The sequence below is a fragment of the Talaromyces atroroseus genome (assembly GCF_001907595.1).
Source record: "Talaromyces atroroseus strain IBT 11181 chromosome Unknown scaffold_3, whole genome shotgun sequence".
NCBI lineage: Eukaryota > Fungi > Ascomycota > Eurotiomycetes > Eurotiales > Trichocomaceae > Talaromyces > Talaromyces atroroseus.
The window spans coordinates 866,649-881,145 of NW_017971435.1; the positions used below are offsets into that span (position 1 = coordinate 866,649).

Genomic DNA, 14,497 nt, shown 5'->3' on the forward strand with positions numbered 1-14,497 from the left:
TGACAATCAATTGTCATTCCAAGCTTCCTCCCGACTCACGGGGATTTCCTAAATTGGTTTCCTAAATTGGAAAACTCCCAACCGCAAACGGACTTGCATGAAAAGTACCGCGAATATGAGTGCAAACACCAAGACCATCTTGATTCTCGGAGGCTCCTATGGTGGTGTAGCAATAGCGCACTACATCCTCAAACACGTTATTCCTTCTCTGCCAAACAAAGACGATTACCGTGTTGGTCTCGTTAGCAGCTCCTCCCATTTCTTTTGTCGACCAACATGTCCGCGTGTTCTTCCTTCAGAAAACGCACTTCCGAAAGACAAGCTTTTTGTGCCCTTGACGAAGGCCTTTGAGCAGTATACAAACCCTGCCGTAACATTGTATCACGGTACTGTGGTTAAGCTGGATCATTCTGCCTGCACAGCCTCGATTCTTTCATTTCCTGATACCGTGGAGACCAACATTGGCTATTACGCTCTCACCGTTGCTACAGGAGCAACAGCAGCATCCCCTTTACTGGGCCTCTTCGGTGATCATCATGAAACAGAAAAGGCATGGACTTCATTTCGGAAGCTTCTCCACCGCGAAAAGTATTGTCATCGTTGGAGGAGGACCAACCGGCGTGGAAACTGCCGGTGAACTGGGACAGTATCTGAATGGTCGCCCAAAACCCACCACAAAATCGAATACAGTTATTACACTTCTCACAAGGGGCAAACAGCTGCTCCCAGATTTGCCGCTTTCGGTTTCCCAGAAGGCTTAATCGCAGTTGTCTAAGCTCGGTGTTTCCGTTCTCAAGACTAGATCTGTCGAGGAAGTGACTTCGATTGAAACTGGTTATGAGCTTGCTGGAACTTATGCGTCAGACCAAACTCTGGAGCGAGTCGCCGATGCAGTGACCATTCGCTTGGATAATGGACAGACTCTCCATGCAGATCTTTACATCCCCGCAATCGGTGTTTTGCCAAACACCAACTTTCTGGATCGAGATTTGCTTGACAAGGATGGATACGTCAAGGTTGACTCTTCATCGCTGCGCGTGGAAAATGCTGGGCCTAGGGTCTATGCACTTGGCCATGTGTGCTCGTCGAAGCCACAGGCAATCCACGCCATCATGGGTCAAGCCCCGGTGATCGGAGAGAACTTGAAGCAAGATCTACTGGCTGCTGATAGAGGCGATGTAGCGGACAAGATTATTTACCGTGCATATAAGCCAGACGCGCGAGTGAGTCAGCTTGTGGTCATTGGGAAAAAGGGGGTTGGACTCGCTTTCGGTTGGAAAATATCAAGCTTCTTGGTCTGGTTAATTAAAGGCAGAGATTACTGGCTTGGTATGACACCGCCCATGTGGAATGGAAAACAGTTTGCGAAGCCTATCTGAGAGACGATCGTGCTATGTCAGACATGGAAATTCCAGGCTGCCTAATGCATTTCGATCAAAGAGTCACGGAAGTCGTGTTCGATTTACCCTAAAGGGCTCTCATGTACTTTATTTTTGATGCAATTCCTATATACATTTTTCGTAAATCATCTATGAGGGTATAAGCCATGCTCGGCACCAAAGTAATGTGCCAAGTTATGCAAGGAGAAATGATTCAATCTTCATGCGTCACAGACATATCCAGAACCTCTACTCTTCCTCGACCACGCGTCTCACTTGTGACGAACTCGTTAACCCCCTTGAAAGCTCCAGGCTCAGCAAAGCCTACGACTTCCCACTCCTCACCGATAATTTCTTGCGATTCTATGGATTCAATGTAGCTCAAGATTTTGTCTTTGATATTAGACGGCGCTTTCGGCGCAGTTTGCTTGTCGTCGACTTCATTTTCATCCTCTGATTCCTGGTGTTTCTTGCCTTTGCCTTTCTGGCCCTTTTTGTTGTTTCCTTTAGAGGACTTTGGCTCCTCTTTAGCTGCACTGCCCGCTGATGAAGTCACTTTAACAGACTGTTTCAGTAAGGATACCGGGCAAGTTACTCGCAAACGCATGCGAGCCCGCATCACCGGAATGGGCTGCCATGCAATGAGAGCCTTCATGGCTTCGAGAGCTTGACTCTTAGCCGACTTGGTGGCTGAAACGCCTTTCCATAACGGCTTTCGCTGTTCTCCTGCTGTTCCACCATGTTCTGATGACTCGGCTGTGGCCGCTGCCCCATGCTCGCCATTTTGTTGCTGTTGTTGTTGCTGCCCACTGGCCGCACTTAATTGATCCAGGGCCTTCTCAATCATGGTTGGTGTGTATACACGCTTGGTGGCGGGATCGACCAGTCGTCCAGACACGATATCCACAACTTCCTTCTGAATCCGCTCTAGGATATCTTTTCTCTCACGCTCCCCCACCTGCACCTCGCCTTTGCGCAAAATTTCTTGAATTATTTCATCTTGGGGAACGCCGGTACCGAAAGCTTTGGCAAGCTCTGCTGCGGGGGCGGTTTGGGCCTTCGACACGGACAGAAAAACAGTATGGATCTGGAGGACATTGTCGATATCCTTTTCAACGCCCGACCGATATTCCAGCAGTTTATTCTTATAGCATGCTAGTTCGAAGCGCTTTTTGCCTAGTTATATTTAACAACATGGTGAGCGAGACCCTGAGCAGGATTGAATTAAAAGGCAGCAGATAACACGGAAAATATAAACACAAAAATTGCATATTGACAACATAGACATAACGTACCTTTTTTTAACCTCACGATAGATACATTTGTAAATTTGATTTGGTTTGACGGTTGATTGATGCCGACAGGCATGGTTGTGACGAATGGCTTGGTATAAAGCTATGGTGCAGAAGGATCAGATTGGTTTGCGCAGGGTAGGTATATAAGAAGACCAAAGCTTGACCTATGGGATGTGTTGGAGGAGTTGCGATAGAAATATATCATTAAAAAAAAATGACGCCAGTCGAAGAGAGAGGTGGGGTGATATGACTAATCATGAGTGCCTTAGGCGTCAAAATGACTGTGCCTCATTCTCACACTATTCCATGCTTCTTGAGCTATGTATGGAGAGAATAAGAGATACTCTAGTAGTGATGAGAATCACAATGAGAGCTGACTACCTAGGTAAGAAATGGGTGTCCTAAATGATCTATGACGAGAACCGAAGCCACTACATCTAACAAACGCATACGCAGTAGAAACTGGTTATGACGAACGGAAGGGCTCCCTACCTAGGTATATCAGATATGGCACCTTTTAGATTATTCGATAAAAAGAATGAAGAACATGCAAATTATTACATGGTGATGCTCAAATAGATTAATGAACTGTGGTGCTATGCATCTCCAGATCAAAATCACTCTAGGGATAGCTCTGGGAGACCTGGTCTCCGTTCGTTATAGCCAGGTTCTACCTGTATACATAACTACAGCTATCTTTTATTATTTGCTATATAAAGGGCCTTCATTTGGTGCTAAGGCACAGGCATGAAACTCTTCTGGTACCCTGCACTTTGTAACTAGAGCATGGCATGGATGCAAGCATAAGCATGCATGGCCTCAGGCAGCTCAGGATGGGCTGTGCCTGCCAAGACGTCCTGCCTAAAGCGGCATCGGGGTTGCCTGGAGACGTGGCGAATCGATAGCAGCGACAGCCCTGATTGGCTGCCTTCCAAGGTTCTTGTTCCCACTGGGCCTCAGGCCGCCCTACATCACAAGACTCGGCCTGGGAAGCTACCCCAAGTCGTGTGTCATCCATCCTTCTCCCCAGCTTCATCGCTCTTCTTATCGTTCCTCATCCCCTATCCGCTCCATATTAACCGTATTTATTTGGAACTGCTTTAGTTCCTTTAGATTAAGCACTGTGAGAACCTCCGAATCCGATATACTCGCTGAATCAGCCATCCGCCTATCTGCGTACTAACAACAACGTCATTGGCATAGGTTCCTCAACATGAGAGTTCTCCCTACCACGCTCCTTATCGGAGCAACAGCTGCGGCTGTCAATCCAGGCCAGCAGGTCCTCCAAGCTCCAGATGAAGTCGTTGAGAGTACTCATGAAGCCGCTCCTAAGCTAGCCGAGGCTCTGTCACAGCCTCTTCGAGAGCTCAAGGATGAGCTCAAGTCTCTGACTGCCGAAGCCGAGCAAGCCTGGGAAGAAGTTTCGAGCCTCTTCCCAGGCTCCTTGGAAAACATTCCATTCTTCTCCGCTGCTAAGAAGCACACTCGCCGACCCGACTCACACTGGGATCATATTGTCCGGGGTGCCGATGTCCAAAGCGTCTGGGTTGAAAATGCCAACGGAGAGAAGGAGCGAGAGGTCGGCGGCAGACTCGAAACATACGACTTGCGTGTCAAGTCTGTTGATCCGAGTGCGCTCGGAATCGACCCCGATGTCAAACAGTACAGTGGCTACCTGGATGATAATGAGAATGATAAGCACTTGTTCTACTGTATGAGCTCAATCCCCTCTTTTTTTCACTGATGTATGGACACTGACGGAATTAAGGGTTCTTCGAGTCGCGAAATGACCCCAAGAATGACCCTGTCGTTCTCTGGTTGAACGGTGGCCCAGGCTGCTCATCGTTGACTGGTCTGTTCTTTGAACTCGGACCTAGCTCCATTGGCAGCAATATCAAGCCCATTTATAACTCATATGCATGGAACTCCAACGCGTCTGTTATTTTCTTGGACCAGCCCGTCAATGTCGGCTTCTCCTATAGTGGTAGCTCTGTTAGCGAGACTAGCGCTGCTGCTAAAGACGTTTATGCTCTCCTCACCCTTTTCTTTAAGCAGTTCCCTGAATATGCTGGCCAGGACTTCCACATTGCAGGCGAGTCTTACGCTGGTCACTACATTCCCTCCTTTGCGTCCGAGATTCTCTCCCACAAGAAGCGCAACATCAACCTCCAGTCTGTCCTCATTGGTAACGGTCTTACTGATGGTTACACTCAATATGAGTACTACCGCCCAATGGCTTGCGGTGACGGTGGCTATCCTGCCGTTCTTGACGAGAGCACCTGCCAGTCTATGGATAACGCTCTCAGTCGCTGCCAGTCCATGATTCAGGCTTGCTACGATACTGAAAGCTCTTGGTCTTGTGTCCCGGCCTCCATCTACTGCAACAACGCTATGCTTGGCCCATACCAACGCACTGGCCAGAACGTTTATGATGTCCGCGGAAAGTGTGGTAGCAGCAGCTTGTGCTACGATGATCTAGAGTTTGTCACCGAATACCTGAACCAGCCCGAGGTTCTCAAAGCTGTTGGAGCCGAGGTTGATAACTTTGACTCCTGCAACTTTGACATCAACCGCAATTTCCTTTTCCACGGTGACTGGATGAAGCCATTCCACAAGCTTGTTCCAGGACTCCTTGAGGAAATCCCTGTTCTTATCTATGCTGGCGATGCTGACTTCATATGTAACTGGCTGGGAAACAAGGCTTGGACTGATGCCCTTGAATGGCATGGACATGACGAATATGCCGCCACTGAGCTAGAAGATCTTACGATTGTTGATCAAGAGCACAAGGGTAAGAAGATCGGCCAGGTCAAGTCCTCCGGTAACCTCACTTTCATGCGTCTGTTTGGTGGTGGCCACATGGTTCCATATGACCAGCCCGAGTCCAGCCTTGAATTCTTCAACCGCTGGCTCGGTGGCGAATGGACGCAGTGAGTGAGCTACATTGTGCGTGGCTTCTTTTTATGTCGCATTGTAGTCTGTTACTTGCCTTTCATGGTTGATTTTGTTGAAATCCTGTGCTTTTGACATCGTTTGATTCCGCTCTTCAGTATATGTATGCCAACTGGTTTTAGGGTTGGATGGGGATATAGAGTGATATATTTGAAGGTCGCGATTCGGATTTAGACCCTCCATCGCTCATATGGTGTTTGTTCTCTTTTTATAAAGTCTAGAATGATACGTTGCTGGTACCGAACAGTCTCTTTTTCTTGTCCTAGTCATAGATTCAAACTTTATACATAACCGTAAAGGTGTTATGTAGATACGACGATGGGGGTCAATCTTGGTAAAGCAAATTCTCGACCACCCAATGTAGAAATCTAGAATCAACCCGAGCTCCAGTGACAGTTATGATCGCCTACGCTCACAAGTATATATATGCCTGACCAATAGCTTGCAACAAATAGAGACAGCCTTGCTAGGAGACAAAACCAGCTTACATGATTAATGTATTGTTTTCCAAGATAGGATTGATATTTTGGATAATCTTTATTTTGTGGCGTTACCAATCACATGTAAACACCGAGAAGCATTGGCCTAATTTTTTTATATCATAAAGTGCCAACTGTTGATCCCCCCAGAGCACATACAACCAAGAATAGAACACCGCACAATGGTCGAAAACAAATGCAAAAGACTGAAGAAGAAAAGAATTTTTCGTCCCATAAAATCGTTAGCCCTTCTTCTTGCTGACACCGACGGTGCGGCCACGGCGACCAGTGGTCTTGGTGTGTTGACCACGGACACGGAGACCCCAGTAGTGACGCAGACCGCGGTGGGAGCGGATCTTCTTCAAGCGCTCAAGATCCTCACGGAGCTTAGAGTCGACACCGTTGGAGATGGTCTGAGAGTCCTTGCCGTCGGTGATGTCGCGCTGTCTGTTGAGGAACCAGGTAGGGATCTTGTACTGGGTTGGGTTCTGGATGATGGTGACGATACGCTCGAGTTCTTCGGAGGTGATTTCACCAGCACTGTTGAGAACCTCCTGTCAGTAATGCTTGTTTCTGTTTTTTTAAGGAAACTTTCGCATTTCGTTGTGTATAGGGTTGTATGGGAACGCACCGCTTGCTCAAGTCAACATCGGCCTTCTTGCAAACCAAGTTGGAGTAACGACGACCAACACCCTTGATCTTGGTCAAGGCGTACATGATCTTCTGCTTGCCATCGACGTTGGTGTTAAGCAAACGGATGATGTACTGGAAGTTCGACTTCTCGCCGGATACGAGCGCTGTAAATGAACGAGAAATGTTAGCGCAAAGGTTTTTCTTTTTTTGAAATGTCCATATTGATGATATTCCAACGTGTCGAGACACATCCCTCCTTCCCATCGCCTCAAGGTTCCGCATTAAAAAAAGGCTCTTTTTCGGCCCTTCCTTCTCCTTTTCCTGCTCAAATTCCAGTTCCGCCCAGATATAGGAACCAAGGCGATAACAATAGTGTAAGGGAGAGGTAACACGTACACATGATGGGCAATGCGCTCCGCGGTAGCCGGATGTTTGGTGGTGAGAAATTGTCGACGGCGAGTGCAAAGAAGTAGGGAAGACTTCGCGGTGGACAGCCTTCTTTGCCAATGCGTTGTGGGATGTAGTGCGGGCTAACTCAGTTGGGAATAGTGCGTGAAAGGGCTTCGCTTGAATCGCGCTAGTGCCGTTTTAGGTTAAGCGATCTCAAACCTTTCCAAATAAAGCTAGCGTAGTAATGAAGCTCACCTGAAGCCAAAACAAATGCGATGGACAGGTATAAACAGCGACAGGATTAATTGAATCTGGTAGTGTAAAAAGCGTTGACATCTTTTATTTTCAAGACGCAAGGATAAGATTTTTCAACGAGCTTCTGTCGACGTTGATGGTTAACTCGATATGCTTTCATGTTCACGTGACTTGACTTTGACTTAGCTCGCAACCGCTTAGCGTGAAGTTACAAAAGCGGACTAGCGTGAGAGACCTCAAGCTCTCCAATGTTAATGAGTGGGCTCAGCTGTACGTACATAAACGCCGGGCAATTGGCTGCGGCGCTCTAGATGCTGGCAATTTCTGAGGCACATCGAGCTTTAAAGCAAACGTTTCTGTGCAAAAATGAACGCACAGCTTTCGTCTGCCCTTGATGGGCTGGAAAGCAAACTCAACTTCCTCTTGACCTCTCTGACTACGCCCGCCGCTGTGGGAGCCCCCGCTGCGGCCATTGCGCTGCTTGAAGCTGACGATGTTGTCTCTTCTGCCCTTGACACTCTACGTACCCACCAAGCCAACTATGCCAAAATACTCCATCTACGCTCCGAGGCACAAATTTTGGAAGATCGTATAAAAACCATTGTGCGAGATATCTCTGGGGCAGGCAAGGAGATCGCGGAGGCTACCGGCGAGAATGAAGATGAGGACTACGACAACTCTACGGACGATGAATCGGGGACGGATACGGAGAGTGAGAATGACGAGGCGATTGCGCAGAAACTAAACAAAGGCGGCCGAAAGAAAGAAGTGGATTATAAACTGCTTCTGGAGTTCGCGCGAAGAATTAGTAAATACAACAAGCAAGCCGCGGCCGATGCAACCCTTGGAGTTTTGGAAACGACAGGTTCAACGAAGCAACTCCAAGAGAAGCAGACTGAAGATACGAAAATGACTGATGCCGACGGTCTGGACACAAGACAAGAGGGCGATACTGCAGAAGTGACCGTGGGTGCTGTGACAAAGGAAGCGACAAGCTGGCTTGATGAATCAGCTGACGCAGATCGGCAATTCTTCATGATTCCCTATCCGAACGAGGATCGTATACGGATGGGATTGATGGGACAGTTGCAGCTGGCTGCCTTGGATGGAAATATCGACCCAGAGAAGGAGGCGGAGCGTATGGTACAGGAAGCAGAAGGTACTGGTGTCGCCGGTGCCATACCAAATGCCCAGGTTCCTGGTATATCTCAGAGTCTTGCTGATGAGGCTGGGAAGGCAGCTATTCATGCTGGATCACAAGCCATGGATAAAGCACTAGCATCTGCGGCGAAAGTTGCTGTGCCGGCTTCTCAGCCTAAATCGATGCTGGACTTGGATTTGTATGATCCTGAAGATGATGACTAATGATTTATACGAGATAACTGCCTGTTTATGATTTCTCTCTCCCTTATACCACTTCGTCTTGCAGCGAAGCAATGGAAAGAAGCATCGTCAATCCTGATTATTATCGCGTTATACCAAGCTTTGAATGAAGATATCTGAATCTGCACTTCGCTTCCTGGCACTTCTTTTCCCCCATTTCAAACAGAGAGAATTCCCAAAAGCACCATAATTCATGCAGACACATGTTCACCACGATTGGCGATACACACACTTCCTTTAGCTTTCAGTAAATGAAACTCATGTTTCACCGATCCTACGGTTCTGTGCTGGTGCTTGAATGTTGCCCGCGAAGCATGGAGAACGCCAAGCGTCTACTGACATTACGAGGTGGTGGCTCTAGGTTGAAACCTTGGACAGGAAGATAAAGCTTTCTTCGAAAAGAAGCGTCACGTGCAGTGTAGCCCTCTCCTTTCATTCGGATGTGAGAAAGCGCTTAATAGATGCAACACTTTCAAGGACACCGGTCCCTTTCTATTTCCGCTTTTGACAAAGCTGGATTGAAATGCCGGCTAAGAATGAGGTCTAATCATTCATTCAAGGACATAAAACCCATCATCTCAGGGTTGTCATTGCGTGGCAAAGTGACTAGGTTTCAAATGGATGGCGATACTGGCCTACAGTTCCCCACGAATCCCCCATGTGGCCTCCAGAATACAATCGTTCTCTTTTATCTCCACAGAGAAATATTGGTTACTGATGCCGGCCGTCAAATTGTTGGTACATGTTCCCATCCAGATACATCGATGGTCATCCCATTGACTGGACAGTAGCCCTCCGGCTTTAGCATTCCAGCAATGAAGATGACGGTCCAGGAAATCAGTTCCGTCTCGACAGTTTATACACACTTCGCTGCTCTCACCGGAAGTTCTCCCGCCGTTACGATTCAACCGAAAGTTTTTTTCGTGACGGATCTGACGTCAAACTCCGTCGGCCTCACAAAGCGCACGAATCATTGCGTTGCCCACAATCCAATCCCCAGAAATGGCAAAACATACACGTCCCCAGATAGAGATGGGATTGTGTTTGTTGTTTATTTATTATGACCTGTAATCCCCAGACTGTTCCTTCTTCGCTCAAGTTCTGGATGAGACCTTCACCAAGTATGGTCCTCTACTCTAAATCTCAGACCACGCTTCACAGATTCATCCATATCTCTGATTTCAAGTTGCAAAATGCCTCATCCATTACATGACGGTGTTCCCGACGGGACCACTACTGCTCACGTGGCCGATGGCGACCTTGAAAAGCAAAAGTCAGAAGATGCACCTGACGGCGTCAGCAGAAGAAAGAGCCGCGAGAGACGTACCTCAGATGGTAAGGTAATCCTTACAGAGCAAGATGTATACGATAAGCTGGGATTTGCGTATCCCTTCTGGAAAAAATGGACCATCATCTTTGTGATCTTTCTTGTTCAAGTGTCCATGAACTGGAACGCTAGCTTCTACGCCAATGCAGTGTCAAAGCTGTCAACACATTTCAGCATTTCTAAGCAAGCTGCACGCGTGGGACAAATGATCTTTTTGATCTGTTATGGGTTCGGTAGCGAACTATGGGCTCCTTGGAGCGAGGAGATAGGCCGATGGCCGATCATGCAGCTCAGCCTGTTTTTCGTAAATATCTGGCAGATACCGTGTGCCCTAGCCCCAAACTTTGGCACTATCATAGTGTGTCGAGCTCTAGGCGGCCTTTCGTCTGCTGGTGGTTCAGTCACTCTTGGTATGGTTGCCGACATGTGGGAACCCGAGGACCAGCAATATGCTGTAGCATTTATTGTGTTGTCTTCGGTTGTTGGGTCAGCTTTTGCGCCCATTGCAGGTGGTCCCGTTGCGGAATATCTCAACTGGCATTGGAACTTTTGGATCCAGTTGATTATTGGCGGTAGCGTCCAGCTAATTCACTTTTGGGTTCCTGAGACACGCTGCAGCATTCTCGTGACTCGGGAAGCCAAGAAACGTCGCAAGAATGGCGAGAATGTTTATAGCGCCAGTGAAATAGAGAACACGAAGTTCTCCATGAAGCCGATTCTAGTAGTTTGGATGCGACCTTTCTTCATGTTTGTGCGAGAGCCAATCGTGCTGTGGTTGTCTCTGCTCTCTGGATTTTCAGACGCTTTGATTTTCACTTTCCTCCAGGCTTACACTCCAGTCTACGGACAATGGGGATTTGGTGACGTCCGAACAGGACTGGCATTTGTCCCGTGAGTAACATCCCAAGAATCAATCAACTGAACCAATAGCTCATTATTATGAAAGTATCATTATTGGCTACGCCGTAGCGTATGCTTCATTTTTGCCATGGATATACAAACACACAAAAATTCGGAAACGAGATCCCGATGCCTTACAGCCGGAGTCTCGCCTGTATTGGCTCCTATATAGTAAGTCATTCATATACTCTTATGAGATACCATGGCTGACGAGAAATTATATAGCTGCGCCACTGGAGACTGTGGGCCTATTTGGCTTTGCTTGGACCAGTCTAGGTCCTCCTCACGTCCACTGGATAGCGCCGATGATATTCTCATTTCTGATCGCTATAGCTAACGTAATTTACCCCTACCACATATTACAAGTCAAACAGAAAAGTGTTTGGACTAACTGCATTTTCTAGTTTGCGATTTATATGGCTACAATCGACTACATGGTGGCTGCCTATGGGCCTTATTCGGCCTCAGCCACAGGTGGAAATGCCCTAGCTCGCGACTTTCTTGCGGGAGTTGCAGCAATGTATTCGAATCCTAGTGAGTAGAGATTTTCCAGGTATGTCTTTACTAATGAACCAGAGACACTGAACATGATAAATTATAGTGTACGAGCACATTGGTACCACATATCGCCTGGAATGGGCGACGACTCTACTAGCTGTTCTCTCGATTTTCATTATTTCTCCCATTTACCTATTCTATTGGAGGGGGCCACAGATTAGAGAGAGATCCAAATTTGCTCAGGTCCTCGCAAGCGATCGAAGGGCCAAGGGCGAAATGGCGGTCCGCTGTGGATCAGAAAGTCAAGGAGCAGAGGCTACTTATCTAGGCTCGCAGAACGCTCACACTGGCTCGCTTGGTGGTACCCGTGGGTCAACTGCCTGTGCGAGAGGCTCTTCGGTCTGATATTCTCGTGACCGATAGCTTACAATCGCCCTCATATCTATCACATACGACAATGGGGTTTGGAAAACTAGGCTCTGTCCACTCAGTCCTCCATGCGCCTTATCATCACTTGCTGTACCTTCGTGGCATCGACATTCCTGCAAGAGAGAGTGTGAGAAATGTGGATGACATGTGTGAGTATTGTTGAGACCAGGTTAGAAGTAAGTGGTGGGTGATGAGGCCTAGCAGATAGGATCACTAGCGGGGGGGCTCTTTCTTTGTTCTGCTGTAGTTCTTTTAACGTTTCTTTTGAAAAGGCACTTTTCATCTTTTAACGATGTATCTTATGTGGCAATCTGGGTTGGCATCCTCCCAATACCATGTCTATAAAGTTCTGACAGCGGAATATAAGGTGTTACACATATTACCAGAAGCCCCATTAAGGGGTCCCTTTTTGGTGGCTTACTGGTTAATATTCTGTTGTTAAGTTCACGCCAAATTCCAAGTGCTTGAATTTGCAAACTGGGGGTAATTTAAAAGGCAATAGCACAACCCGTTCCTAATTTGGTTAATCAAGACGGCTCTTGAGTCTACTTTTCATGAGTCATAAGCCAATCGCGTAATGATCCTAGCACATACGACCATAGGGTGTGGAAAACAGGGCTTCCCGTCCGCTCAGCCGTACTTAAGCCACACGCCGGCCGGTTAGTAGTTGGGTGGGTGACCACCAGCGAATCCCGTCTGTTGTATGTTTTTTTGGTTTGTTTTTACTCTTCCTACTCCTTGCGGATATCACCACCGGCTAGGAAGATTTGGCAGGATGGGCCGGGGAGGTAAGGGGAGGAGGCAAGGGGAGTAGTTGGTTGTTGTTTGTTCATTTCTTGAGACCTGTGTCATCTAGAAGCTATCAGAGTGGATCCATCCACGATGTCGTTCTTCAGGCCCAGCGCGAAATCAGCTTCTGAAGATAGTAAGTCAGGAATGAATATAATAGCTTATACTAACTAGATGACGAGCCAAGAATCCTCTATTCTTTTGGCTCACGTACTATTGAAGTGTGGAGCAACCAAGTCATTAAATTTGAGCCCGCTCTTCATTCATGAAGTGAGCAATATGAGATTCATTGCTGAGAGCACTAAAATTCCTACTACCCCCAGTCCGTGGAGTTAAAACAGGCAAAGATGGAACCTGAAAATTTACATACAAGGAAGACTTTTGAAGAAAGTTTGACTATCATGACCGAGAATCAAAGGAAATCCGTGGCTGATGACCTTTGCAACTATATAAATGAATCACGCATGTTAAAAGGTAACCGCATGGGAGCTGCAGACCGTGGTCAGGTTTTATTGGACAGCATGTATTCCGTGAAGTTGGACCAATCAATCACGACTAAGGTCCCTGTAAATGCCACGAAGTGAGACGTATTAGATCACGAGAGGCATATCAATTCCCAGTTAAGAACATCACCGGCGTTAACAGATATGATGGCGCTCAATTGGCTTCTAATCCCTGTGAGGAGCGTTTCCTCCATGGCATACTTCGCCGTGAAGTGATGAGAGCCAATGTATTATAGCTTAGGTTGTTTTTGACTGACACGCAGGCTGACAGACACCAGATCTACTGAAGGATCAACTCCTACCTTTGGTATACCAAAGTTTAAGCCATATCATAGGCCAGTCACCTACAAACGGCAAAACCAGCATGGCCGATCGTTTGGTCCAGCGTGATATCGTTCAAGCAGTTTTGAGCCTCGATGACTCTATTATCAAGCTAGCTATTGATGTAGTTCAAAGCAAAGAATCGCTACTAGAGGAAATGAAGAAACTGGCTCCTGCTTATGCTGGCTCATGCGCTCTATCATCTATATATATATGACTCTGCTGATGTGGCCTGCACTGGAGATTCAAGAGCAGAACTGGGTCAAAGGAGATCGGATGGCAAATGGGAAGCTTTACCATTGTCAGTAGATCAGACAGACTCCAATGAAGAGGTGATTGTTAAGATTTATAGCGAGGATCCCGGTGAAGAAGTAATCATCAAGGATGGACGCGGGCCAGGTTTAATGATTTCAAAGGCCTTTGGTAATACCTAGGTGGTGGGTGGAAGTGTCCTCTAGACTTCTGACAGAAATATTACGGCCCAGCCCTGACGCCAGAATACAAAATTCAAACACCGCCATACATAACGGCTGAACCGGTCGTGACGAGCACCAAGATCGGCTCTAAGCCTTCTTTCTTGATATCGCAACGGACAGTTTGTGAGATATGCTCTCCATTCAGCACGGCGTTGACCTCGTAGCGAAATGGCTAGAATCGCGAGTGACCGAGAAGAAGGAAGACATTGAACCAACAACATATAGTTCCTTCGACTTTGGTCAGTTTTGGAAAGGAGTCGATTGAGAGTTCGTAGACGGTAGAACGGCAATCCAAGCTAATGCTGCTGCGCATCTGGTTCGCAATGCTCCTGACGGAAGTCATCATGAGTTGATAGCAGGCCAACTTGTCTTTGAGTCTCCGTTCTCCCAGTCTGTTCGAGATGATATCAATGTGCAGGGAGATTTTCGGCGTACCAGGTCCGAATAAAAATTGAAATCAAGATTAATTAAATTTTCTCTGAGTCAAT

General features: G+C 47.2%; 6 protein-coding genes across 6 annotated transcripts, besides 3 other annotated features; 4 read left to right on the forward strand and 2 right to left on the reverse strand.

Moving 5' to 3' along the window:
- Positions 1-115: 115 nt before the first annotated feature.
- Positions 116-1,379, forward strand: UA08_03343 (hypothetical protein; the record flags this gene model as incomplete). The annotated part of the gene is made up of 2 exons (XM_020265633.1): positions 116-588; positions 803-1,379. The coding sequence occupies 2 exons, from the start codon at positions 116-118 to the stop codon at positions 1,377-1,379; spliced, it is 1,050 nt and encodes a 349-aa protein (XP_020121188.1).
- A 214-nt stretch (positions 1,380-1,593) lies between these two features.
- UA08_03344 (hypothetical protein) lies at positions 1,594-2,747 on the reverse strand (the record flags this gene model as incomplete). The annotated part of the gene is made up of 2 exons (XM_020265634.1): positions 1,594-2,555; positions 2,675-2,747. 2 exons carry the CDS (start codon positions 2,745-2,747, stop codon positions 1,594-1,596), a joined length of 1,035 nt encoding a protein of 344 aa, XP_020121189.1.
- A 1,140-nt stretch (positions 2,748-3,887) lies between these two features.
- Positions 3,888-5,608, forward strand: UA08_03345 (Carboxypeptidase Y-like protein A; the record flags this gene model as incomplete). The annotated part of the gene is made up of 2 exons (XM_020265635.1): positions 3,888-4,386; positions 4,443-5,608. The coding sequence occupies 2 exons, from the start codon at positions 3,888-3,890 to the stop codon at positions 5,606-5,608; spliced, it is 1,665 nt and encodes a 554-aa protein (XP_020121186.1).
- A 739-nt stretch (positions 5,609-6,347) lies between these two features.
- UA08_03346 (40S ribosomal protein S18-A) lies at positions 6,348-7,138 on the reverse strand (the record flags this gene model as incomplete). Its single annotated transcript, XM_020265636.1, has 3 exons — positions 6,348-6,645; positions 6,737-6,902; positions 7,135-7,138. 3 exons carry the CDS (start codon positions 7,136-7,138, stop codon positions 6,348-6,350), a joined length of 468 nt encoding a protein of 155 aa, XP_020121187.1.
- Positions 7,139-7,749: 611 nt separating this feature from the next.
- On the forward strand, positions 7,750-8,748 carry UA08_03347 (hypothetical protein; the record flags this gene model as incomplete). The annotated part of the gene is made up of 1 exon (XM_020265637.1): positions 7,750-8,748. One exon carries the CDS (start codon positions 7,750-7,752, stop codon positions 8,746-8,748), a length of 999 nt encoding a protein of 332 aa, XP_020121184.1.
- A 1,211-nt stretch (positions 8,749-9,959) lies between these two features.
- On the forward strand, positions 9,960-11,896 carry UA08_03348 (hypothetical protein; the record flags this gene model as incomplete). The annotated part of the gene is made up of 5 exons (XM_020265638.1): positions 9,960-10,984; positions 11,040-11,164; positions 11,219-11,331; positions 11,398-11,527; positions 11,595-11,896. 5 exons carry the CDS (start codon positions 9,960-9,962, stop codon positions 11,894-11,896), a joined length of 1,695 nt encoding a protein of 564 aa, XP_020121185.1.
- A 34-nt stretch (positions 11,897-11,930) lies between these two features.
- Positions 11,931-11,984: a repeat region (Identified by RepeatMasker using a combination of RepBase library and repeat library created with RepeatScout).
- A 289-nt stretch (positions 11,985-12,273) lies between these two features.
- Positions 12,274-12,356: a repeat region (Identified by RepeatMasker using a combination of RepBase library and repeat library created with RepeatScout).
- A 147-nt stretch (positions 12,357-12,503) lies between these two features.
- Positions 12,504-12,660: a repeat region (Identified by RepeatMasker using a combination of RepBase library and repeat library created with RepeatScout).
- Positions 12,661-14,497: the final 1,837 nt, after the last annotated feature.